This window comes from Sinocyclocheilus anshuiensis, unplaced genomic scaffold (assembly GCF_001515605.1).
Source record: "Sinocyclocheilus anshuiensis isolate Anshui unplaced genomic scaffold, SAMN03320099.WGS_v1.1 scaffold890, whole genome shotgun sequence".
Taxonomy (NCBI): domain Eukaryota; kingdom Metazoa; phylum Chordata; class Actinopteri; order Cypriniformes; family Cyprinidae; genus Sinocyclocheilus; species Sinocyclocheilus anshuiensis.
Window position 1 is genome coordinate 265,263 of NW_015537986.1, and position 24,998 is coordinate 290,260.

Below are 24,998 nucleotides of genomic sequence, written 5' to 3' on the forward strand. Positions count from 1 at the left end.
TATGTTGGCAGATTTTGATGTGAAAGGACTTTTTCCACTGGAAGAAGCTAAAATGGATTCTTGGTGGATTTGTTTAGGCCTATTACAAACACAGCTTTTCACTTCACAAGATTGATCAACTGGGGTCGTGATGTTTTTTTTTCTGTTCTGAGAAAGAAACACACTCATCCACAGTTTGGATGTCCAGTTTTGAGCAAACTTTCATTTTGGGCGAAGTTAGAAAGTTGGAGAATTAATTATTTCCGGTGCTGATGTCTGCCTGCAGGATGACTGCAGCACTGGATCGTTCATGGAGTGAATAGCGTCCCCTATCGTTACTTGAGACAACAGGTGGTCATTTTAGCCACTGCCAGTGTTTAAATTAAATGATCATATTTCTGCATTTCAGAAAAGAAAAGCTGTTCATATAATAACAGAAGAAAGAGAAAACAGGTTTTGTGGATGAAATGTGATTGACACGGCGAATGAATGCCTACTACAAACAGTAGGCCGCCTAATCTAACAACGTAAAGCGTTTTCTGTACTTCATTGGAACGTGTCGTTGATTGTGGGCGTCATCAAGAAATCGAAAGTATCACGAAGTGAAACTGCGCGAGGTACCTGAACGTCTGCTGCTCACAGTACCGCGATCTGCTTGTCTGAAAATAACGAACATTTGCATTTATTATGTCCAAATCTAAAGTGCTGAAGATAAACTCTGACAATGCAGTGAAGGTAAGTTCATCTCTTTAGTATTTACACTAAGTATGTATACACTAATTAGTATACACTGTCAAAAGAGTGCACTAAAAGTAAACGCGTTCGCGACTTGTGCTTTGACATTATGGCTCCACAATGTTTTAAAAGGGCTTTGTGTTGTTGTTTTTGGTAGTTTTTGAACATAAAACACTGCTGGAGATAGCAATATGCTAAAAAATATATCCTGAGTCACTTCCTCATCCACGAATGTTGAAAGTGAAAGTAAACATGGAAAGCGTGATCATGTTCATGGACAAAGATAATGTAATTATACATTTATGTTTCCTTTATCCAGATAGAAAACTACCGACAGTCACTGTATAAGCAGGTATGAATTCAATAATACACACATAGGCTATATTTGAGATCGTTGTTTATGGTTGTTTGTGTTGTTAATATTGTGTTGACAGGCAGAAGACCTGTTCTCCAATCACATACCTCTGAAGATCTCACAGCTTGACAACCTGTTGAAGGTACATTTACCTTTGTTCATTTGGCAGAGGCTTTTATACAAATTGGCCAATACATTTGGGTATTCATTTATGTGTGTCCATGGGAAGTGAGCTTGTGACCTTGGTTCTGCTGCCCAGGTTACCAACTGAGCAATTTAACATTGACTTCAGCAACAATGAATTAAAATAATTATCTTTTATGGTTTAGGGGGATGAGTTCAATATCACTGACCTCTCATCTCTCCATGCACCCCTGGACATTCCCATTCCTGATCCCCCTGCTCCAGAGGATGAGGTTGGCATTCAGCTTGTGATTCGTAAAGATGCTTTTTGAAATATATTTCAAATATATTTCAAATGGGGGGGGGGCACATTAAATAAAAATATTTAAAACATGTCTTAAAATATTTTAACAGGAGATGGAGACAGATAAAAATGAAGATGATGAGAAAAAGAAGAAAGGTTATTTCACACACACACACATGTTGTGTTTCCATGTTTTATGGGGACATTCCATAGGCGTAATGGTTTTTATACTGTACAAACTGTATGTGCTATTGCCCTACACCAACCCTACCCCTAAACCTACCCCTTACAGGAAACTTTGTGCATTTTTACTTTCTCAAAAAAAATAATTCTGTATGATTTATAAGCTTGTTTCCTCATGGGGACCTCAAAAATGTCCCCACAAGGTCAAAATTTACTAGTATTACTATCCTTGTGGGGATATTTGGTCCCCATAACGTGAAAAAATACCAGGTACACACGCACTCACACACACACACACACACACACACACACACACATATATGTTGGGTTTCCATGTTTTATGGGGACATTCCATACAAACAAAAATGGCATGTGCATAATAATTTGGAACAAGGTGTATAACGTTGTTTCAACCATCTGAAAATCGACATTTTCGTCGAGATTTGAATGGCGTGCTGGCATTTGTTCAACATTACCCCGATGAGCAAAACAATGCTGGATCGACGTCGGAGATCAACGACGTTTCGATTCTACGTTGATTCTATGTCACTTTTGATAAAAGTAGCACAGTAAAGTAGCCTAATCCACATGATTCCAGTCCATATCGTCTTGTGAAGCTAAAAGCTGCGTGTTTTTGTAATAAACAAATCCATCATTAACACTTCAAACGATTGCTTCAAGCTAAATGAGCCCTCTGTTCATATTGCTTTACCCAGTGAAAAAAATCATTTTGTCTGAATCAGGAGAGAAATATGTGCAGATCAAACACAGTTTACAAGTGAAAACAGTCCAAAACAGTTCTAAAAAAAATATATATATATAAACCTACCCCTTACAGGAAACTTTGTGCATTTTTACTTTCTCAAAAAAAATAATTCTGTATGATTTATAAGCTTGTTTCCTCATGGGGACCTCAAAAATGTCCCCACAAGGTCAAAATTTACTAGTATTACTATCCTTGTGGGGATATTTGGTCCCCATAACGTGAAAAAATACCAGGTACACACGCACTCACACACACACACACACACACACACACACACACATATATGTTGGGTTTCCATGTTTTATGGGGACATTCCATAGACATAATGATTTTTATACTGTACAAACTATACAAACATTTATAGATTTTCAAAACAACTCTGTAACATTCTGTATGATTTACAGTATAAGCTGTTTTCCTCATGGGGATTTCCACATGCAATCATGAGTACATGAATGACTGAGCGAAATTGTATTTATGAGTGGGAAATTTGGAAAGATGATACACAAATAACTGATGTTGAGAGAGGTATGTTAATTTGAAACATTGCAGAAACACTGATCTATAGCTAATATAGATCAGTGGTTCTCAGCCTTTTTGACTCCGAGATCCCTCATTGTCCACAACAATATTTGAAGGGCCCCATCCCTAGTTTTTTTTTCAAAACTTATTTTAATCTACGGGTACTCCTGGTTTCTGTAAATTAAAACGTTACTAAAATAATTATAAAATTAAAATAGGAGCTGAATGTTCTTTAGGCAAAATTTTTATGCACTGATTAAATGAAGATGAATGTTTACCAGAGTTATATAAAGAAGAAATGTGGATAAAAGTGCCCTAAAGTTGCATATGTGCACTAAACCATAACTGTGATACATTGTTGTGATATGGAATATGGCATATTTTTGTAATGTTACATTTGTCTTTTGTCAGCTCCCAAGTGTGGCTTCATCAAAGGAAATGACCGGATTGTGAAGTTGCTGGATATTGTAAAACCAGAGATAATGGCCCTGAAGGAGACCTGCATCACTGTAAATGGGCAAAATTTGTCTCATAGATAAGTTCAGCATTTTCCCAGATGTACAGTAGTGGCAGCTTTATTCTTTTATCATTTTCTTCCCCAGGTTTCTTGCTGGATTTCTCATCTAATTCCAAAAATAGAGGATGGAAATGATTTTGGAGTTGCAATTCAGGTTATTAACCCTTAAAAGGCTCAGACTCCTATTAAATGCTGCTTTATACTACATAATGTTTTTTTTCTAAACCTCAAAGATAAGCAGTGGTTAACATGACTGGTTGATATTTTAGGAGAAAATCCTTGAGAGAATTACTGCTGTGAAGACGAAGGTGGAGGGTTTTCAGACCAACATTAACAAGTATGAGCAATTCCTAACTATTTCAGTACATTATGTTTACTGAAGATTGTAAAGGTGCAATATATTTTACACTGCCCACATTTATTCATTTTGTCGTGTTGGTAATGAAAGTGTGTTTATCTGCAGGTACTTCTCAGAGAGAGGTGATGCAGTGGCCAAAGCTTCTAAAGACACCCACGTGGTGAGTGACCTATCAAATCAACTTATTAGTGTAATTACTTTTTTTTTGTATAGCCACAGTTATTAAATAGGGCTTTCAATACCATATTCTCAGTTTTTGTCATTTAACCCTTTGATGCACGAGTTAAGAGGTCATTTGAGTACTCAGTGCAAACACAATAGTAGTAAAACATTGTGAACATTCTGTAGCCCTCAAACATGAAATTGAGTATTTCAGAAATGACAGTTTTGCAAGAAAATGCAATTGCAATTTTCAGACACAATAAACATCCCCACCTTTTAAGAATACGAACAGGCAAGTACAAAGCAATTAAATACATGCAATTATTAAAAATATATTATTAATTTCATTTTATCTGCAGTTTACGCTAAAATTAATAGACGATTATTCCATGATTTGCATATTTAACTATTTGGGGATAAATCAGCAAATTTACACATTGACCTCATCACATCAGAAGTATTATAGTATAGTTTCAAGTCACTTTTAAAGCCGTGAAACACTTTCATGCCCTTTTTGTGTAATAATAAAGAATATGTTTTTTTGACAGATGGATTATCGCTCTCTGGTGCACGAGAAGGATGAAGCAGCATATTCTGAGATTAGAGTGATTGTGCTTGATATACGCGGTTTCTATGTGAGTTGCTTACATTTATTCATTCAGCAAACAGCTCCTAAATGAGAAATGCTACAACACAAGCTTTTTTCATATGAATCATGGTAGTTGTGGACACATCCGTATGGCTGTAGATTCAGATGTCTCTTGTTTCCAGGCTGAACTCTATGACGTCATCAGCAAGAATCTGGAGAAAGTGACGAATCCCAAAGGAGAAGAGAAGCCCTCCATGTACTGAGACAGATGCTTACTGGGAGCAGTGTAGTTCTACAACTAGACCAGTTTTCAGAATTTCTCATTTCTTCATTTTTAACTCTACAGATACATCCCTAAAGTGGTTAATAAACTTAAGTCAGTCATAAACATACAGTGTGTCGTAGTACAAATGATGAGTTCAGGTATATCCAAATGTACGTTTATTTCAGCATATACAAAATCAGGAAAACGCACAAATTCATAAATGTGACATATTCTTAAAGCAAAGAACCACATTAAAACCAAAAATGATGACTTCACAAAACATACTCGGTTTCTTCATTCACACTTCAGAAATATATATCACACCAAATGCTGTTATAACATACAACTGAATTCCAACTCAGTCCAATTCATTTGATTTGTTTTATTGTAACAACAAATCTTTACAAAAACTTTTTGGATCACTTAAACAATAGAACTAATGTGGGAAAACTCCCCTCATGAACTGAAAATGAATTTTTGAAAACAAGAAGTGATCAATTCTAAGTTTTTTTTTTAATGAAACAAGAACATAAATTGTATATTTATTTTGTGGAAGGTGCGATACATTTCTCAAACTTCTGGTCCTTCTCCTCCTGGAATCAACTGGAAAACAGCAGAAACACATTATTTCATTACATTTGACAAAGTAATGTGTCATTTTGCATTAGCATTCATCTATTAATGCAATTTCAGTTTGGTGTGTTTTGGTAATGTTTGAAATGGATTAATAATAATCCAATTAATTAATACTAATTCAAATGTTTCTGTAAAATTCGGACATAGAGAAGTATAGCTATTTATTAGGTTTTGTTTTATTGGTCTATCATAGACAATTATTTAATAGCATTCTTCCTTGTTTTTTTTTTTTAGTAAAAAAAAAATGTTGTTACAACTTTCTATATGACCCAGCTTTACTGAATCCTAACAGTTGGTGGTCATTGTAAATGTAGTGCACTGCAACTTTCATTAACACATTAGCTACAAAAACAACTAACTTATATAAGAGCTTTACTCAATTTTATATTACTCGTATGCATATTCATACACTAAACCAATCTCAAAGCAAATGTTGTCAATTCATTAAGTGTGATATATAGTGGATTATTAGTTGATTTAAAGATGAACTCAATAATTGATCATACCATTGTGATGTTATTGCCATTGAGTAGAATCTGATCCAGCTTTGTGATTCTTCTTCCTTCTGGAGTGATTTCACTGACACACAAAAATAACTGTTGTTATGGCTCAGTGACATCCGAGATGAAGAATCATCTCTTCAAGTTTTCTGAAATGTAATCTCACATTCATGTTGATATCAAACATTTTTTGTAAAATGTTTTTCCAAACATGATATCAGAATTCAATTTCAATTTGAGAAAACGTGGTGGAGCCACGTAAAAAGTCATAAAATATTTTCCTTACACCTTGAATACAAAGGTGTACACTTCAAAAACATATATGTGCATTTTTGAAACATTATTATATAATAAATAATCAATGTATAACATGTACACCTGGCATGTTGGAGACAGGACGAATGCCATTTCTTGGGGAGCCAAAGCAAAGAGACTCATGCGACATATTAAGCCCCCTTTTCACATTATTTTCGGTTTATAACACTATTTTAAAGAAATACAAAAATTAGACATATTCCAAACTCTGTATGAACCTTGTTAATAATAAGAGCACCATGGTGTCTGACCCCTAAATATCCCAGAAAATAAATATAGCCTACATTAGAGTATAAATATATATTCACGCATATCATATATATTTAGTCATAAATTTGAGGAGCAGTTAAAGTCAAAGCAGATGGGTGCATACATCGGGGAAAGATAATAAAGAAATATATAAGCACATTTTTAGGTAGGAACATGTACTTACAACTCTGTCACATCCTCAAGAACCATGTCTGATTAAAGCAGTCAAGAAAATATATCTGTGGTACAGTCCTGCCACACTTTTTGAATTGAATGCACCTTCTCGTTCTTTACATCATATGAAATAAAGGGTAATGCAGACTTTATTTAAACTGTAACTATAATGGCATTATAATAAAGAGTCTCTTACACAGGGTTTCTGCAGATATGAACAAGTTAAATTGAAGACTTTTTAAGACCTTTTCAATACCACCTTATATGAAATTTAAGACCTAAACCTGTAATGGAAAGACATTTTAAGACTTTTTAAGGACCCGCGGACACCCTGCTTACATTCATAGGACAAATAAATGCTCGCAAAGTGTTAGTATGTCCAGAGGAGTGAATGTGTAACAGTGTCATCAGCTCTGTACTTGTATTTTATATAAAAAAAAAATAATAATCTAATGCTAAAACATTAACCATCACAAATATGTGCCAGTGTTTCTCCAGCATGTAAAAGGATACTGACAAAGTCATCAAACCCGAGCAGAGTTCCCACAATCTCTTTATCGTTCTTCATGACAATGTGAATCCGTGAGCCAATGCATTTATCCACCAGCTCTGAAAGAGATCACAGAAGAGCAGCACAAGACTGAGGCTATTAATGGCTGCAGTACATGTTGGGGGCAGTGTGAAATCTTCTAAATTTTCCATAGCACATTACAGTATACCTCAAGACACATACAGTAAGTATCCCACAATACAATGTGCTTGACACTCTAAATCAGTGTGATGAATGAAGCAGAACTGACCAAAAAACAACATCGATCATTTTGTTATAACTGAAGCTTGCCAGTTAGCCAAGTGTCAAATTGATATTAAGGTTTTGATCAACTTTAAATCAAAGAACGAACAGGTGTGACATCCTTTCGAACTAAATCTGGCAAAAATGAAGTTCTGTTGGAGTATCATCTAGAATTCGGAGTTTTCCACTTTTAAAACGACTTGGTCTTGACGCTTGGTAATTCGTGTGCTTGTAGCTCGTAATTATGATATTCCCGACTACAACTGAAGAGCACACAAATTATTAGTGAACTATTCGATACAGCCACACTTTGTAACAGAATTTGCCCATACTCACTGCAGGGACGGATTTCCTTTTATATCTTAGGTACGAATCACTTAAATTAAATCATATATTTAAATGATTAGACTTATGCATTTAGTATACACGTGCGTCCAATAAAATAAAACAATAAATAAAACGTACTGAGATTTGAATGCGCGAATTACACATGAATTACAACAAGTGCAAAAGTTAAATTAGTAAAGTAAATAACACATCAAAACAAAAGTCGCACATACCGAGAGGTAAAAGCTGCGAGGGATTCGTCGACGCGATTGCCGCCATTTTGATAAACAGACCTTCTTCTTCTTCTTTTTGTTCAATGGCCGTTCACTCCTTAGGAGTATTACCGCCACCTACTGTATATCTTGCGCACATGGGTCTGTACGATAAACAGTACGATAAATCTGTACGATAAACAGACCTGAATAATCAGCAGTGAAAAAAAATTACAAACATGAGTAATCGATATTAGCAGCCATCGATGGCTGTATAAACACAAGGGGGTGCTGCTCTTCCGTTTGTTCGGATAGTAGTTAGTAGATGGTAGACTTTTCTTGTAAAACCTGACCATGTTATGCATATTCTCTCTGATAAAAAATTATTAGTATGCATTATAAGCTACGTTCAGTTTTTAACATTAAAACATTGAATTTGTACTTTAACAATTATTTCACACTTAAGAACTATTTAAGTAATTTTAAAAGATTTACACATTTTCATTTTGTTACAAAACTGTCCAATGATAATTTTTCTTTGCATGCATTGTTACCCTTTTTGTAATTGTCACAGTATTTTTTTTGTCTTGTGTTTTCACCATAGACTGTATAAAAACAGGTTTTCACCTGTACAAACTGTCACCGTAAGCTGCCAGACTTTTTCTTTATGATTCATGCACTACTCCTTACAAATTAGACAATGTGGACAAAAGCATCTGCTAAATGAATATATGCAAGTCTAATGGCCTGTAATGTGCATGGTGTATTCAAGATTACTGTGATTTTTTTTTTTTTTTTACTTCTCCAAAGAAGTGTACTTTGGTCTCCCACCAAGAGCAGGAGAATGTCCTTGAGAGCATGCAGCCTTCTTCAGACTGGAGATGCTGTTAATTTTTGAAACGATGCTCAATATCAGGATACCTGGGACCCATGCACTATTTATTGTAATACAGATATGCTGATGCCATCTCTTTTTACTCAGCATGAACTTTCCAATAATATGATATTGGAAAAAAAAAAAGATATTGTACTGATGTGAATGCCACCAGTGTTGGGGGTAACGCAACACTGGTGGCATTACGTAACTCGCGTGAGTTATGTAATCAGATTACTTTTTTCAAGTAACTAGTAAAGTAACGCATTACTTTTTAATTTACAAGAGAATATCTGAGTTACTTTTTCAAATAAGTAACGCCAGTTACTTTTTTTTCCAATTTATTGATTGACAGCTCTGGTGTCCTGTAATGCATTACTTTTAAAAGTAACTTTCCCCAACACTGAATGCCACAAATAAAACTTTATAACTTTTTTTTTTCCAATTAATTCTGGAAAGTTTTAGGATTATAATTATGAAATACTAATATTAAAATAAAGACAATTCATAAAAAAAAGAAGAGGAAACATTTCGGATTGTGAACTTTTTATGGGTTATTAATCAAATGTGAGTAAGTGAGTGTAACTGATCATGTGATTCTTGGTCATATGTTATGGATTCTCTTTCAAACATCTCAAAACCTAAGAACGTGATCATCATGTTTTATTTTGTCTGCTCTAGGGCTGCTGTCATTAAATGAATAGTTCAACCAAAAATGTGAAAGCTTGATGAATTTGTTTAATTACAAAAATGTCTGATGTACACACAGTAAGTGTTGACCTTTTGTATGAACTCTCCACACTCCAGCTCAGTTGGTGGCAGTGATGCGCTAAAAGAACAAGAAGAAGTCTGTTTCGTGATTGGGTGCATGTCAGCATCAATCTGATTGGCTGCAGCACACCGCATCGTGAACGAGCTAAAGCTCTGCATCATAAACTGAGCATTTTTATCGCAGCAAACATAAAACACAATAAACCGCCTCACTGGTTTATTTCTTTAGTGTCTAACTGTTAGCGAAGCCTTCTAAAGGTGAGTTGTATTCTTCAGCAATAAAATGTTTGACTTCATAATTAAATTGCTATTCTGTCTGATGCTGAAACTGGTGTACTGTAGATACATTTTAGAGTGTTTTTTTTTTTTTTAGTGTTAAAACACCAGGTGAAGATATACCTTCCAAGACGCATTGTGGAGGGATAAAACATTAATCTTTCAAATCAGGTTTTGAGACGACTCCAAGATTGGACTCGGCCAAAGACCTGTATAACGAAGCAAGTTTGCAGGCCAGTGGTTTAGATGTTTATATTCCATGTCAAACCACGAAATAATCTTGTTTTATGTAAATCGCTGCTTCCAAGACATTAGAAACTCGGTTGTCTTTTGGCCTCATAGTTAGAAACTGCTACTATGTCTAAAGAAATGTTATTACTTTCTTCTCATAATTAGAAACTGCTACTATGTCTAAAGAAATGTTATTACGGTCCTCTCATATTTAGAAACCGCCACTGTTACTACGTTTCGCTGTACTCGTAAAGGAATAACATAACCTGACTTCTGTGGACCACGAATGAAAATATTTAGAAGAATGTTTTGGTTACTTGACCACTGTATAGACAAACAGACATTTCTCAAAATATCTTTTTATATGTTCCACAGGTGGGGAAGTCAAACAGGTTATAACGACATAAGGGTGAGTAAATGGTGACAGAATTTTCATTTTTTTACTGAACTATGGCTTTATTTTTTTAAACTATAACATTTTTAACAAACAACTAATTTAACACAAATTAATTTTATTTCATTATCAGGATATATCACAGCTATGTGTGTGTTTGTTTGTTTTTTTACAAATTTTGATAACACAGCAAAACTAATTCTAGGCTAACTTATAGAAGTAAAATTACTTCGAATTTATTGAAGTCAAGTAAACGGACAGCAATTAAAAAAATAAATAATCAAATTCAGACGTGTTTCCTCCAGTCCTGACTGACTGTTGAAAGTGTTTCAGTCACATTGGTGTCTTTATATGATTGGCCTCAGGTCACATGTGATCCAAGTTGAACAACATCTTTATAAGAAAATCCCTGGCTGTATCCACATCTTTATCACATCCATGTCTTCTTTACAGATGTCTTTCCATGCTGGCCATGGATGTCCGAGGGGAAGACCAGCAGCTCCGGGTCCAATGTATCAGCCCGCTCCCCCACGGTATCACTACGACCCTCCAGCCGCTCCCGGTCCCATCTATAACCCTCAAGGCGGCAGTGGCTACATGCCACCTCATCCCGACTTCATGCCATTCCATTTCCCTGCACCATCACATGGCTCTAACGCTCTGTCCCAATGCCCCATACGTCCACCGGTCTTCCCAGAGCCGCCCCCTTTTCCTCCACTTGCTCCTCACAACTCCGACAGCTCCGTTCCAGTTCAGAGCTCTTACCCCTACATGATGCCCACCATCACCCCTCCACCCCTTCCACCTGTGCCACACTCAGTGCCACCTTCCATGCCCTACCCACCATCATATCCCATGAGCTACCCTCCACAGCCACAGCTCCCTCCTCCACCGAGCTTCAACCCAGCTTACGTGCAGCCTGGAGGTTCCTTCAAACCTGAACGCTCCCGCCCGCCTCTGCAGTACAAGGCGGACTCCTGTTCTCGCTCACCTGAAAGACTTCGTCACCATGATGACCACCGGCACAGTGGCCACAGCTATGGAGGATATGGAGGCCGACATAACCGAGAGTTTGGAGGAGAGAAACGGGACAGAGGATGCAGTTCAGAGCGCAGGCGGTCAGACAGCCCACGGTATAAGGTGGACTATGAACGAGGACGCGTGCCGTCGAGACACCGCAGCAGGTAACACATGTTGTTGCTTATCAAAGTTTAAATGATTTTTAAATATGAACAGTTAAGAGTATAAAATTGTGAACGTGTTCATGCTAAAGTGTATTATTTAATAAAGTGTAATAATGCAATTCACTTTTTACCCCAAATATTTTTTCTTGTGCCTTTCATTGTGGAAGTGGTGACATTAAATGTGCTGTTCTGGGACAGTTGTCACCCACAGATCCAGTTTTTAAGTAAGATTGAACAAATTAAGTAAGAGTCAACAATATTGACAAGTGTATCTGTCCTGATGAAACTATAAGTTATACACGCATAATAAATGAACACAATAGTGTTGTCATGATAGCAAAATTTCAGTAGACTGTACCAATACCAGTATTTTATCAAAAACCATTGGAATTTTTAAATTTATTTATAAATACAAATATTAAATAAAGTTGTTAGTTGTTAATGCTAACAATAATACATTTATCTCTGGCATTTTAAGCTTTAAATAATATATTATAGCCTTTAAATGATGTTCAATTAAGTAGTAATTGCATTAAAAAGATAATAAAGTAGTAATGTGTTTCGTAAGTAATAAAATGAAGAAAAAAAAAGAAACACATTGCATGTAATATTACAAGTGGCATGTCTATTGCAATTAAACTGCAAGATGTAATGGAATGCACAGATCTCTTTTGACATTGATTGATAGATAGATAGATAGATAGATATGGTAGTAATAATTTTAATCATAGTGATTTCAAATATGGTTGGCACTCCCAAAACTTGTTAACTTTAAAACTTTATTCAAATTATGAATAGGTTATATAAGGATAGCTAGCAAAGAGATTTCCCTTTATAATCACTGAATCTGATATCACTTTAAGGGGAAGTTCACCCAAAAATGAAAAATCTGTCATCATTTACTCACCCTCAAGATGTTCCAAACCTGTATGAGTTTCTTTTTTCTGTTAAGCACAAAAGAAGATATTTTGAAGAATGTTGGTAACCAAACAGTTAACTGTACCCATTGACTCCATAGTATGGCACATTATAAAGAAAATACCCCTTTCAGTCCCCCTTCCCCTAGCCAGCCAGTCATGGACTGACTTATTAAAATTGACCAAGCAACAAAATTATTTTTTTGTGATTTGTTTAGTTGTTTAAACCTCTCCACAGCTTTTATACACTTGGTTCAATAAGTACTATTGCTGGGTTGCCTGTTACTGTATTGTTTTTTACCACAGTAATATTGCCTCAATCCACCAGAGAACGCTATCGGCATAGAGAGGAGCCAGGTTCATCCCCCTCAGACAGACACAGGAAACACATTCGCAATCGCTCAGGCAGTCGAGAGAGAAAGCGCCGACGTGTGGAGGAGGAGAAAGGGAGGAGAACAGACAGCGCCTCAAGCAGTCGAGAGAGATCTGTAAACTACAGCAGGAGTAGAGACGCAGAGGAGACGTCTACTGACCGCCACGAGGAGGAGAAAGGAGAGGAGGAGTTACTCAAACCTGCCTGGATACGCTGTACACATGCTGAGAACTACTACTCAAACGATCCCATGGACCAAGTGGTAATCAACAATAATTAACACAACACAAACTGCGGACAAGCAGATAGTCCCGACCCAAATTCAAAAGTCTAAAGTTGACATGTTGGCCTGCTTAAACAAACAGATCATTTTTTTGAAACGTCACAGTGTTACAAACTTCAGGAAGTAAAAATAACAAGGATTTACTAGTGACTCTGAACATTAAACTGACATTTTTTACAAATTTACCACAAAATTGCACTCTACTCCTTTAAAATGTACAGTAAAGAGTTTTGTACTAAATATTGGCATCGTGACCAAAACATGTCAGATACTCAGGAGCTGTTTCAGGAACTGTTTCTTATCATTTTTATTCATCTGTAGGGTGACTCTACAGTCGTGGGCACTAGTAAGTTGAGAGATCTGTATGAGCGCTTTGAGGAAGAGCTTGGTCGGAGGCAGGTGCGGGCCAAATCCAGTAGGCCTAAATGGGAACCACCCAAGACCAAACTGGACCAGGATCAGGGTATTGTGTATTTTACTATTTCAGATGTGTACAGTATATTTTATAATATAATATTCTATAACATTTGCCAACATTATAAACATGAACAATCTGCAGTGAAATCAGGAAACTGTATATGTCTTTATATATTTGCAATTATAAAAAGCTAAAATATCAACACCAGGAAGTTTTGCTCACTCAGGCCTAACTCTAATAGAAAGATGAATTTGTTGTGTTGTGCAGATGAGAGCTCCAGTGAATCAGAATGTGATTCTAACGGAGGCGGTAGCAGCTGCTCCAGCAGTTCTGACTCTGAGGTATTTGATGTCATTGCTGAGATAAAGAGGAAGAAAGCTCATCCTGACCGCCTCCACGAGGAGCTGTGGTACAATGACGCCGGACAGGTGAGCTTCACCTTCACTGCAGCCTTTTTGCTGAGAAATTATGGTTGTTTTGCTCAAAATGCCATTTTAAGCTAGCGATGCATCAAAATAAAAATAACTGAAACCAGATCATTCTGGACCCTATAGGCTGAAAAACCAAATCCGGAGATGCTAATTAAAAATGTTAAATAACAAAACAAATGATATTTAAGATTTTTTTTACCTGTGTTCTTACATTGCTGTGTCACAGACAAACTGGATTCGACGAAGGAGCGTCTGGTGGGCTTGCAGCAACCACATGTGACGACCCCGGGCTGGAATCCACTTCGTCCACGGTGAAAGCCGATCCGGCAATTGACAGCGCGAAGTTGATGTATTTCTTCAGCGACCAGCACGGATCAGCTCTAGGCATGACGAAGCGATATCGTCCTCTTTTGGAAGGCCAACCAAAGTAGTTTCGCTTTCACAACGAAACACACAGCACCTTCACGACATGGCGGCAGCAACAACAATACTACAGCGAGAATCAAAGTTACGCCTTCTTTCTTTGCGTGAACATTTGGGCGGCGTTATGCAAATCTTCCCAGATAGTGACGTAGGTATGTGGGGGCGTGTTCGAACGAGCCGTTTTAGGTAGGCGTGGTTGACTCTTAACTTTTATAAAGAATATCTCTTTGGATTTGAGACTTTAGCCTTTGCAACTTTACAGATCTTCTTTATGCACCAAGAGCTTGTAACACTCCAAAGAGAAAGGAAAAATTGAAATCGCATCATATGACCCCTTTAAAATGCCTGTGCTAGTAAAGGGATGCTTCACCCAAAAATTAAACTTCTGTCATCATTTACTCACCCTCATGTCATTTGAAACACGTAAGACTTCAATTCGTTTTCAGAACACAAATCAAGAATTTTTTTGTGTTCGTTCGTTTGTTTGTTTAATAAAACCTAAGAGGTTTCTGTCTTACGAGTGAAAGTCCAGGTAACCAAAACTTAAAAAGATCCAAGTAGGTTATAAAGGCATTGTAAAACAAATCCATATGAATTGAGTGGTTTAATTAAGTCTTGTGAAAAATACAATTGCTTTCTATGGTGAATAGTGAATTTAGGCTTTTACTTACATCTGTTCATCATATGATGTAATTTTATCTCTTTACAAGAAGTTTTGTATTAGGAGCGCGAAGGTGAGTAAATGATGACACAAATTTCTTTTTTGGTTGAAGTATCACTTAAACCAGATGTGTTATTCATGTAGCTAGCTATAGACGTGTCAACAGTTTTAACTAACTTATATAATAATCTAAAGAAAATAATCTAAAGAGTTCTTAAAATAACCATTAGTGCTGAAGTTATGACATTTGCATAAGTATTAATTGTTTGATTTATATTCAATTCAATTCAAGTTTATTTGTATAGCGCTTTTCACGATACAAATCGTTGCAAAGCAACTTTACAGCAAATTAAGTTTCTACAATATTTAGTGGTAGCTTATCCGTGGTGACTGTCAGTTAATGTACATATGGCAGAAATGTACGGAAAAATCAATTAAAGATGTAATCAAACAGACGATGAACAATATTAACAGCAATTCTTATATGATGCAATCAAACTTATAGCAAAATTTGGTAGTTCTGTAAGTTGTTTCATGGCTGGCATCATCTGAGGTCCACTTTATATAAGTGTATTTGAATGGCTTAAAATCAAGTTACAGTTATTCTTATTTCTTTGTTCTTGCGTTTAAAACTCAGATGAATGACGGGCCGTTATGCAAGTGCAGTGCCAAAGCCAGGCGAACTGGAATCCGACACAGTATTTATCCGGGTGAACAGGTATACACGCATTCATTCAATCATTTCATCGCTTTTAAAGCCATAATTCGATTTTTAATAAATATATTTTTTGGGGTTATACACTTTTATAGGCAAACATTTGAAATTTGAAAGTATCTGAAGTTTGGAATTAATAAGACAACTGGTGGAAAAAGACTTATTCTGTGCAATATGAAAAGCACAAACTGTTCAGGAGAGAAGCTTTGGAAGCATGTTTGAAAAAGCGGGAATATTCTGGGATGAGACTTTTGTAAACCCTTAATCTAAATTTCTGCATGAATAGGCTAAATGTTTGCATGGCTCTGTTGGGCCTAGGATAGCAAGGAGTTGATAGTAAATATTTGCACATGTGGTGCTCCAGTTGAACTCAAACTCTGCATTGACAAGTGTTATCTGAGTCAAGTGCTGCATTGGGGGCCATTCACACAGAACACAAGATTTGGAGTAATGGAAGTTTTATTCTAAAGATTAACTCCATTAACTGGATAACAGATGCTGAAGAGATGTGCCAAGACGTCTGTCATAAGTGGTCGGTGTGGGATGGATTTTTCTGTCTTGCTTTCTTTCAAAGACATAAAGACCAAGAAAATAGTCAATTTTATATCTTCTCTGCAACCTGTAAAAAACACTGGTAACCGATACCTCTCCAGGTACATCTCCAGAATGGTGGAAGTTTCGGCATTTCTCAGCCCCTGCTCCACAGCTTCATTTGAGACCAGCACATTTTTAGGGCCAGAGTTGAACCAATGTCCCTGGGACTCGCACCTGACCCATGTCAGTGGAAAACTGTTGTCTTTTTGTTCTCCAACTTGAACCAAAAGGGGAGTGAGGTTAATAGGCTGGTATAAGAGGTTTATGCTTAATATCACATTTTATCTATTTGATTGTTATAAATGTCAGTCATTGTCTGGGTTGTCAAACTGATTGGAATGGTCAGCATCTTTTTCTCTCTCTTATAGCCAGTGAAAGCGTGTCGGCCGATGAGTAACAATGCTGGTAAACTGTTCCACTACAGAATAACTGTGTCCCCACCCACCAACTTCCTAGTAGGTTTCTGTGCTGTTTTAATCTAAGTATTCATCTGATTATTATTTTTCTGTTCTTTTATTGTTTCTGCCTGTGAATAAAACTGTTGCTCTTTCTCTCTCTCTTTCAGACAGATAGACCCACGGTTATTGAGTATGATGACCACGAGTACCTTTTTGAGGGCTTTTCCTGCTTCTCTCACACACCACTTACTAATGTAAGCATGTGACTTCTGCATGGTTGCGTTCAAAACTAATAACTAGATTACTATGTTCTTTAGTGTTTGTGAATAAACAACAATTTAAAAAAAACAGTATCTAAATAATATAAACTTGTCTGTTTTAACTTGGCAGACGAGCCATGGTGTAACTGTTTGTGAAATAAACTCCACTCATAGGAATTATATCAGCAGCACATATCCAGAAGTTTCTCTGCTTATAACAGTAGTTCAACAGCTTCAAGTCAAGTCAGAACTTTTCAGTTAGACTTTTGGGCTCAGATTTACTAACAGCTTGTGTTAGCGCAAACAGTGTCAAGATTTACTAAAGACATGCAGTGAAAAAGGCATGGACAGTTATTTTTGCGGCTGACTGGCCTTACCACATGTGCATTTGTAGGAGTTTCCTTTTCAGACGCAACATTGATGGGAGGAGAGTATTCAAATAAATCATGCGACGTGATTTACTACAGTTTGTGGTAGTCAATTTACTGGTATTTGCGTCATTATTTAACTTCCAAAAAAGCATGTCTTAGCCTATTTTGCCCTTGATATGGCTGCGGTAGTTACTAATTTGGGCTGTTGGTAGATTAAGTTGACCATTGTGGAAATGAGTTGCCTGTGTTCTTTAATTTGCACATTGTCAGTAGATCATCACTTTCCACTCCCATCAGTGCTTTTATAGGATTGCGGTCTCAAGCTAATTTGCCCTGTTTAGTAAATCTGACCCTTAATGTTAAATTTGTCATTCACTAACCTCTATGTTGTTTCAAACCCATATGACTTGTTTTTCTTCTGTGCAGCACAAAAGGAGATGTTTAACTAAATGTTTGCAGTGCTTTTTGGTTCTTGCATTGCATGTTTTTTGACCAAAAGGGACTTGTCAAGTTTGGATATGCAGAAGTATGCATGTAATTTGAGTACTTCGGCATAAGTGTTACCAACTTGTTTTTTTGTGAGAAACAGATTGAAATGTATTGCATGTCTGTAAAAGACTTGGAATATAGGACACGTGTTATGTTCCATGTTTACTGACACAAAATAAGTAGTATTTGGCTGATCAGGTGATCTCTGACCATCCAAAATGTGAATGGTATTCTGCATCATTGACATCAGACCTGATATGACACATTTTTGTGTGCCTTCTCTGAATAGTTAATGCATGAATAAAATGTAAGATTACAGTAAATTTCTTTAATGGTGCAGATCTGTAAATTTAGACCTTTATTACACAGTGTCGTGGCTTCAGAGAACGAGTACACTTCAAGTGGTATTTTGAGTAGAGTACACATCTTCATCTTCAATATTTCGAGTAGAAAGTTCTAATTGCAGAAAATAAATGAATAAATGTCACTTTTAGAAGATGAACAAGTCTTTATCATACATAAGAGCTACAAATTTCTTATTTTAAACCATTGCAAATGTCTTGCCCTATAGACTTCCACTGCAAGTGCATTATTGGGGTTTTTGATTGAGAGTAATTGAGTAATTGACAGCATGCCACAGATATTGTTCATAGATCATCACTTGTATTTAACTTGTTTAACTCAGAAGTGAATAAAATTAGTATGTGACAGTGAGCGAGCATTAATGGGATTTAATGTGCCAGCACATATATCTCCCAGACTAACTGTCCCCCTCCCCTGCCACACCCTTTTAGATCCCTTTGTGTCGGGTTATTCGCTTCAACATCGATTACACCATCCACTTTATAGAAGAGATGGCACCTGAGGTATGTGGCACCCCACATTATCAAATTTCACACTTTCCTCATTTTCGTCAGTTCACTATCCTAATCTTGTATAAATTATTATAATTATAAATGTTAGTTACTGTGAATAACATTTCTATGCACATACTTAATAAAAAAAAAACAATTAAAAATTCTCAGAATGGAAGAAAAATATTTTGACACTTTGACTTAATTATTAATGAAACTGAATTTAATTTGAATTTAGTTTCCCTTTGTTATTGATATTTCTAGTGCTACTTCAGACATATTGGTTGTTTCTAGCACAAGTGAAGTGACCCACAAATGCTCAGCTATTGTAATCTGTTGTGTTTGACCAGAACTACTGCATTAAAGGCCTGGAATTGTTTTCCTCGTACCTCTTTAAAGACATCTTGGAGTTGTACGATTGGAACCTCACAGGTAATGTGCACACACACATTCAACTCTACACAAGCACACCATAAGCATATAAGCCATAGTAATATAGTTTTGCTGTCACACAGGTCCTGAAGATAACGGCCAGTCAGGTTGTCAGAGGTTTCATTTTATGCCACGGTTCGTTCGGTTCCTCCCAGGTGAGTTTTAAACGCCCTTCTGTCCATTTCATTGATGAACAAAAATGTATTGATGAAAAAAAAAAAACACTTTTGTTGTACATGTGTACCTATAGGCCTAGTGTTCCTCAAATCCAGCCGCTGCCCTCCAAAGTTTAGCTCAAACCCTGATCAAACTCACTTACCTGTGATTTTCTAGGGATACTGAAGACCTTGTTGAGCTTGCTCAGGTGTGTTTGATTAGGGTTGGAGCTAAACTCTGCAGGGCATTGGCCCTCCAGGGCAAGATTTGAGGAACACTGTTCTGAATGTTGAAAAGATTTGCTTTCAGAAGATGTACACAACAATTACAGTCCCTCTCTTGAAGAATAGGCACCCAAAAAAACGGATGACTTGCTAATATATTGGTGATTGGTTTGTTTATACAGTAGAGAGTTTTTCTCCAAGATGGCTCAGCGGATGGCCACCTTGGTGTGGAGCTCCGCAGTTGTTTTAATGTTTTTATTAGTTTGTCCTGTTTTTAAGCTATATTCCTACAATCACACAGTTTCAGTTTCACCAGGGGTGAATTGCTGAAAATTCGGCAGTAGACGCCACCCAATATTTCACCGGTTTTCGACTATTATGATATTTTGCTGGACATTGTAGTTGGCGGAGCAGCAGCGCTGATCAAGTGCTTTAAGACACGCAAGCGTGGGAAGCAAGCCGGCACACTCGTCAAGCTCAGACAGTACGGCTTTAGAACGGCACTGCCTAGTATCCATCTGGCGAATCTCATTCCGGACAGCGCACTACATCTGCAGGGCTTCCAGCTGTTCAGAGTGGATCGCGACGCAGAATTAGCGGGGGAAATTGCTTGGCGGCGGAACATGCTTTCTACATCAACGAAAGGTGGTGTACAGATGTAACAGCGTTGAAGAAGATGTGCTGTCCTGATCTAGAAGTGCTTTTCATCAACTGTAAGCCATTCTATTTGCTGCAGGAGTTTACCTCGTTCATTCTCGTGAGTGTTTACATTCCATCGCAAGTGCACATGAGCGCGGCGCTACAACAACTGGCTGATCAAATCACAGACATAGACACCCGGACTCCGATATAATCATTCTCGGGGACTTTAAAGGTGAGATATCATGAAAATCTGACTTTTCCAGGTGTTAAGTGCTATAATCAGGACCCCGGTGCATCAACCAACCAAGGAAACGTTAAAAAAATTAACCCAGTCACTTTGGTTTGGTAAGCCTTTTTCTGCAAGCATCAGAGAAAACGAGCGCATCTGATTTCGCTCCCTTGGTGATGTGGCAAAGGTATCTTATTATAATATGACCGCCCCTTAATCAAGCGACAACGGTGTACCAGCTCTAATGCCATGGCGAAAGTTTGAGCAAAACATGCTAACTGTTCTGTCTTTGTCTGCTCAGACGAGCACAGAACACTATTTAGAGACCCAGCCTCAGAGGAGACAAGAGAGCAGTGGATTTATTGAAAATAAACATGCAATTTATTTCCCACCCGTTTAACTTCACAGACATAACCAACTGTTTTTGTAACTCGTGTGCTTTTAACGTACACTTGTGTGTGAATGAGAACTTAGTTTAGTACTCACATGCTACTGTGATAAGATGGACTAATCGAATGGACTAATGCTTTGAATGCACTGAATTGGAGGGTTTTTGAAGCTGCTGCCAACGATTTGGACAAGCTCACCGATTCTGTAACATCATATATCAGTTTCTGTGAGTATATGTGCATTCCTACCAGGACTCATTTAACTTACAACAATGACAAACAGTGGTTCACTGCAAAACTCAGGCGGCTCTGTTGCTTACCGAGCAAACAGGTCTGTGGATGATGCAGTCAACATGGGACTGCATTATATTCTACAACATCTGGATAAACCAGGGACTTATGCGAAGTTCCTGTTTGTGGACTTCAGCTCGGGCTTCAAACACTATCATCCCAAACCTCCTCCTGTCCAAATTAACTCAGCTCTTTGTGCCCACCTCCGTCTGTCAGTGGATCACCACCAATGACTGCACCTCTAAAGACCCCTCTGTCAAGCTTCTGAAGTTCGCAGATGACACCACACTTGTCAGCCTCATCCAGGATGGTGACGAGTCTGCTTATAGCCAGGAAGTTAAAGAGCTGGCTGTCTGGTGCAATCACAACAACCTGGAGCTTAACACGCTCAACAGTGGAGATGATAGTGGACTTCAGGAGAAACCCCCCACCACTCCCCCTACTCACCATCATGAACAGCACTGTGGCTGCAGCAGAGTCATTCAATTTATTGGGCACCACCATCTCTCAGGACCTGAAGTGGGACACTCACATAGACTCCATTGTCAAGAAGGCCCAGCAGAGGCTGTCATTGAATCCGTTCTCTGCAATTCTACAACTGTCTGGTTCAGCTCAGGTACCAAATCAGATCTTAGAAGATTGCAGAGGATAGTCCGGACTGCTGAGCGAATCACTGATACAACCCTCCCCACTCTCCAAGAACTGCACTCATCCAGAGTGAGTAAAAGAGCTGGCAAAATCATTCTGGACCCCTCACACCCAGGCCGCTTCCTCTTTGAACTGTTGTCGTCTGGTCGGTGCTACAGAGCACTGAGCACCAGTACAACCAGGCATAAGAACAGTTTTTTTCACTCAGGCAATCCATCTCATGAACAGTTAACTTGGCAATAAATGTGTAACACTATTTATACGTTTATTTATTTAACACATACACACACATACTTCTTATTTACATTTCCTTGCATTTGTACATTACATACTTGTACACACAAATACCATCTATTGTCTATTTTGTATATTGTTTTTTTTAATTATATTTTTTTGTATATTGTTATTTCCTATTTACTTATCCTATTTGTATTCTTTTTATTATCTGTGTCTTGTCTTGTCATTCTGTTTGTACTGTGGAAGCTTTTGTCACCAAAATAAATCCTCGTATGTGTAAACATACCTGGCAATAAAGCTCTTTCTGATTCTGATTGTGAGAATGCTTCATCAGTGTGATTGATGTTGTCGTGTCTGCTCATGTGTGTCAGATGGAGGAAAGGAGGTGCTGTCCATGCACCAGGTGCTGCTGTATCTGCTGCGCAGCAGCACAGCTCTAGTTCCCGAAGAGGAGATCGCAAACATGCTACAGTGGGAGGAGCTGGAGTGGCAGAAATACGCTGAGGAATGCAAGGGCATGATCGTCACCAACCCTGGCATGGTAAAACACATTCACACAAACAATGGCCTGATGTCAGGTGAGCAGACTGAATATCATATGCCTCTGAATGGCACAGAGGAAGATGAGGAGCATTTTTTAATGTGAGGAAATACAATTATTTAATGTACAATAAATAAATAATAGGTGACAGATACATATGTAAATAGATTCTTTCTGCACTGACATCAGTAGCCAAAAGCTTTTGCATGATTATGCATCCACACTAATAAGTTCAAGGCCACTGTCATGTCATTAAAACACGACTGCACTTTAAATGTGTGCTTGTGTATGTGTCTGTATTCACACAGAAACCCAGTTCTGTGAGGATTGACCAGTTAGATCGTGAGCAGTTCAATTCCAGTGTCATCACTTTCCCCATCATTGTGCATTTTGGTATCCGACCTGCCCAGCTTAGCTACGCTGGAGACCCGCAGTAAGTCTGACTGAGCACTCACCACTTCGCTCTTTGCTTTTTAGCTCGACTTATAATGGTAAGGGTTTTCTGAAGTGGTTCTTATAATTTAATTTAAACCAATACTATGCTTAAGTTCCTAAAAAAGTTTACTTTAAGGGTGTTTACACTTTACAAGAACAAGCTCAGACCTCTTTTAGTTAAAGCAGTTGTTCTCAATTCCAGTCCTCACGACCGACCGCTTTGCACATTTTGTGTTTCTCAAATGTCACTTCAGACGTTTGTTCTAATCTACCATAAGTGCCCTGCAAAGTGGACTTCACAGGATATTCTGCCATGATTCCGGTTCGAAGGGAGCGCATATTTTCCATTCAAAGGGCATTAAAGTGTGCAAGACGTGAATTTAAATTGTATTTACTATTTATTTACAGAGGTAAATTGTCACGCTGCAGGCAGTGGCATTGGCGTAGCGCAAATCCGTGAATGAATGTTCAGAAGAAAAGTAAATTTTCAACTTTCACAGTTCATGCTTGGAGCTCTCTTCTAACAAGCTGTTTATCTGAATCAGGTGTGTTAAATAAGAGAGACATGCAAAACATGCAGAGCGTTGGGTTGCCAGGTTTGAGAACCACTGAGTTAAAGGGAATAAAGGGAACAGAGTTAAACAGAAATCTCTCTCCCCTTGAGTTATCATAAGCCACATTCCCTCTGTTTTTGACCTATTCAATATGATAATAAAACAACAATAATCAAAATGAGTATGTTTTTTATGGTGAATATTGAAAATATATATATATGAAAAAATTACAGCAACAAAATGTTACAGTACAACTGTAAAATTGCAATGCTAATATTTACTAAATTTCTTCATTTTCAAACATTATACCATTAAGCTTTTATTTTGATGCAGTGAGTTATTATTAATAATGATTTTTTTAATAATATAATAATGATAAAGGTGAAATACTGCAGTTTACTGCTTTCATTGCAGGTATCAAAAGTTGTGGAAGAGTTATGTGAAATTGCGGCACTTGTTGGCCAACAGCCCGAAGGTTAAACAAATTGAAAAACAGAAGTTAACGCAAAGAGAGGTGAGTGGCTGCATGTGTGGTTTATGTACATAGAAATAGCTAATGTGACAAAGACACCTTAAATAATAAATATGATCATTATGGAAGGGTAGCATGAAGTTCTTTTTCATAAAAATAAAAAAAAAAAACTTGCGCATTGACTGAATGAGCAGTTTGAAGGCATCAGGTTTTAGTACAGTACATTGTCATTATTGTGTGAATACTGTGTCCAAAAACTGTGATTTACAGGAAGCTCTGCAGAAGATCAGGCAGAAGAATACGATGAGAAGGGAGGTCACTGTGGAGCTCAGCAGTCAGGGTTTCTGGAAGTCTGGTATCCGCTCTGATGTTTGCCAGGTACACATATACACAAACACACATTCACTTCAGAACTTGGGTTTGCTGAAGTGTTGGCTAGGGCTCAAACAAGATAAACATAACAAAATAAAAATGAACATTTGTATCTAAAACTGTGCTTTTGAATTTAAAATGTGTGGCGAAAACTTGATTAGCACAGATGTTAATTAAAACACTGCATTCAGAAAGTATTCAGTTCAGTTTTTTTTTCCACATTGTTCTATTGCACATAATGTTCCATCACTCAAATCGTTGTACTTGAGTTAACTGTGAATTAAGTCATATTTAAAGGGGTCTTATGACGTTGCTAAAAAGAACATTATTTTGTGTATTTGGTGTAATGCAATGTGTTTATGCGGTTTAAGGTTAAAAAAAACATTATTTTCCAT

General features: G+C 37.4%; 3 protein-coding genes across 3 annotated transcripts in view; 2 read left to right on the forward strand and 1 right to left on the reverse strand.

Annotated features, from left to right (window-relative positions):
* The first annotated feature begins 521 nt into the window (after positions 1–521).
* LOC107674582 (proteasome activator complex subunit 2-like) lies at positions 522–4,871 on the forward strand. Its single transcript, XM_016468597.1, has 11 exons — positions 522–714; positions 1,034–1,066; positions 1,149–1,211; positions 1,399–1,485; positions 1,607–1,652; positions 3,379–3,476; positions 3,570–3,638; positions 3,754–3,821; positions 3,948–4,002; positions 4,553–4,639; positions 4,776–4,871. Exons 1-11 carry the CDS (start codon positions 667–669, stop codon positions 4,854–4,856), a joined length of 735 nt encoding a protein of 244 aa, XP_016324083.1. The 5' UTR covers positions 522–666; the 3' UTR covers positions 4,857–4,871.
* A 510-nt stretch (positions 4,872–5,381) lies between these two features.
* On the reverse strand, positions 5,382–8,169 carry LOC107674592 (LSM5 homolog, U6 small nuclear RNA and mRNA degradation associated). The gene is made up of 5 exons (XM_016468608.1): positions 8,086–8,169; positions 7,246–7,341; positions 6,743–6,770; positions 6,001–6,073; positions 5,382–5,461 (listed from the first exon to the last, which is right to left on the reverse strand). Exons 1-5 carry the CDS (start codon positions 8,129–8,131, stop codon positions 5,429–5,431), a joined length of 276 nt encoding a protein of 91 aa, XP_016324094.1. The 5' UTR covers positions 8,132–8,169; the 3' UTR covers positions 5,382–5,428.
* Positions 8,170–9,951: 1,782 nt separating this feature from the next.
* LOC107674881 (ribonuclease 3-like) overlaps positions 9,952–24,998 on the forward strand; it is a 25,331-nt gene continuing 10,284 nt past the window's right edge. The window contains exons 1-17 of the mRNA XM_016469023.1: positions 9,952–9,967; positions 10,157–10,219; positions 10,594–10,625; positions 11,064–11,794; positions 13,040–13,346; positions 13,689–13,830; positions 14,053–14,213; positions 15,938–16,018; positions 16,978–17,064; positions 17,175–17,261; positions 18,922–18,993; positions 19,332–19,413; positions 19,497–19,568; positions 22,601–22,770; positions 23,079–23,203; positions 24,174–24,273; positions 24,502–24,609. Coding sequence (XP_016324509.1) covers positions 11,064–11,794; positions 13,040–13,346; positions 13,689–13,830; positions 14,053–14,213; positions 15,938–16,018; positions 16,978–17,064; positions 17,175–17,261; positions 18,922–18,993; positions 19,332–19,413; positions 19,497–19,568; positions 22,601–22,770; positions 23,079–23,203; positions 24,174–24,273; positions 24,502–24,609 — 2,325 coding nt within the window. The 5' untranslated portion in view covers positions 9,952–9,967; positions 10,157–10,219; positions 10,594–10,625. The remainder of the gene's footprint in view (positions 9,968–10,156; positions 10,220–10,593; positions 10,626–11,063; positions 11,795–13,039; positions 13,347–13,688; positions 13,831–14,052; positions 14,214–15,937; positions 16,019–16,977; positions 17,065–17,174; positions 17,262–18,921; positions 18,994–19,331; positions 19,414–19,496; positions 19,569–22,600; positions 22,771–23,078; positions 23,204–24,173; positions 24,274–24,501; positions 24,610–24,998) is intronic.

Bases quoted from the DNA above. Each gene is read 5' to 3' on its own strand.
- LOC107674582 (XM_016468597.1), top strand. From the start codon at position 667: ATGTCCAAATCTAAAGTGCTGAAGATAAACTCTGACAATGCAGTGAAG. The intron at 3,477-3,569 runs GTAAATGGGCAA...TTTCTTCCCCAG, and splicing joins TGAAGGAGACCTGCATCACT to GTTTCTTGCTGGATTTCTCA. The intron at 4,003-4,552 runs GTGAGTGACCTA...TTTTTTTGACAG, and splicing joins CTTCTAAAGACACCCACGTG to ATGGATTATCGCTCTCTGGT.
- LOC107674592 (XM_016468608.1), bottom strand. From the start codon at position 8,131: ATGGCGGCAATCGCGTCGACGAATCCCTCGCAGCTTTTACCTCTCG. The intron at 7,342-8,085 runs GTATGTGCGACT...GATCTCTTTCAG, and splicing joins CTCGCAGCTTTTACCTCTCG to AGCTGGTGGATAAATGCATT. The intron at 5,462-6,000 runs GTATGATCAATT...GCTGTTTTCCAG, and splicing joins ATGGCAATAACATCACAATG to TTGATTCCAGGAGGAGAAGG.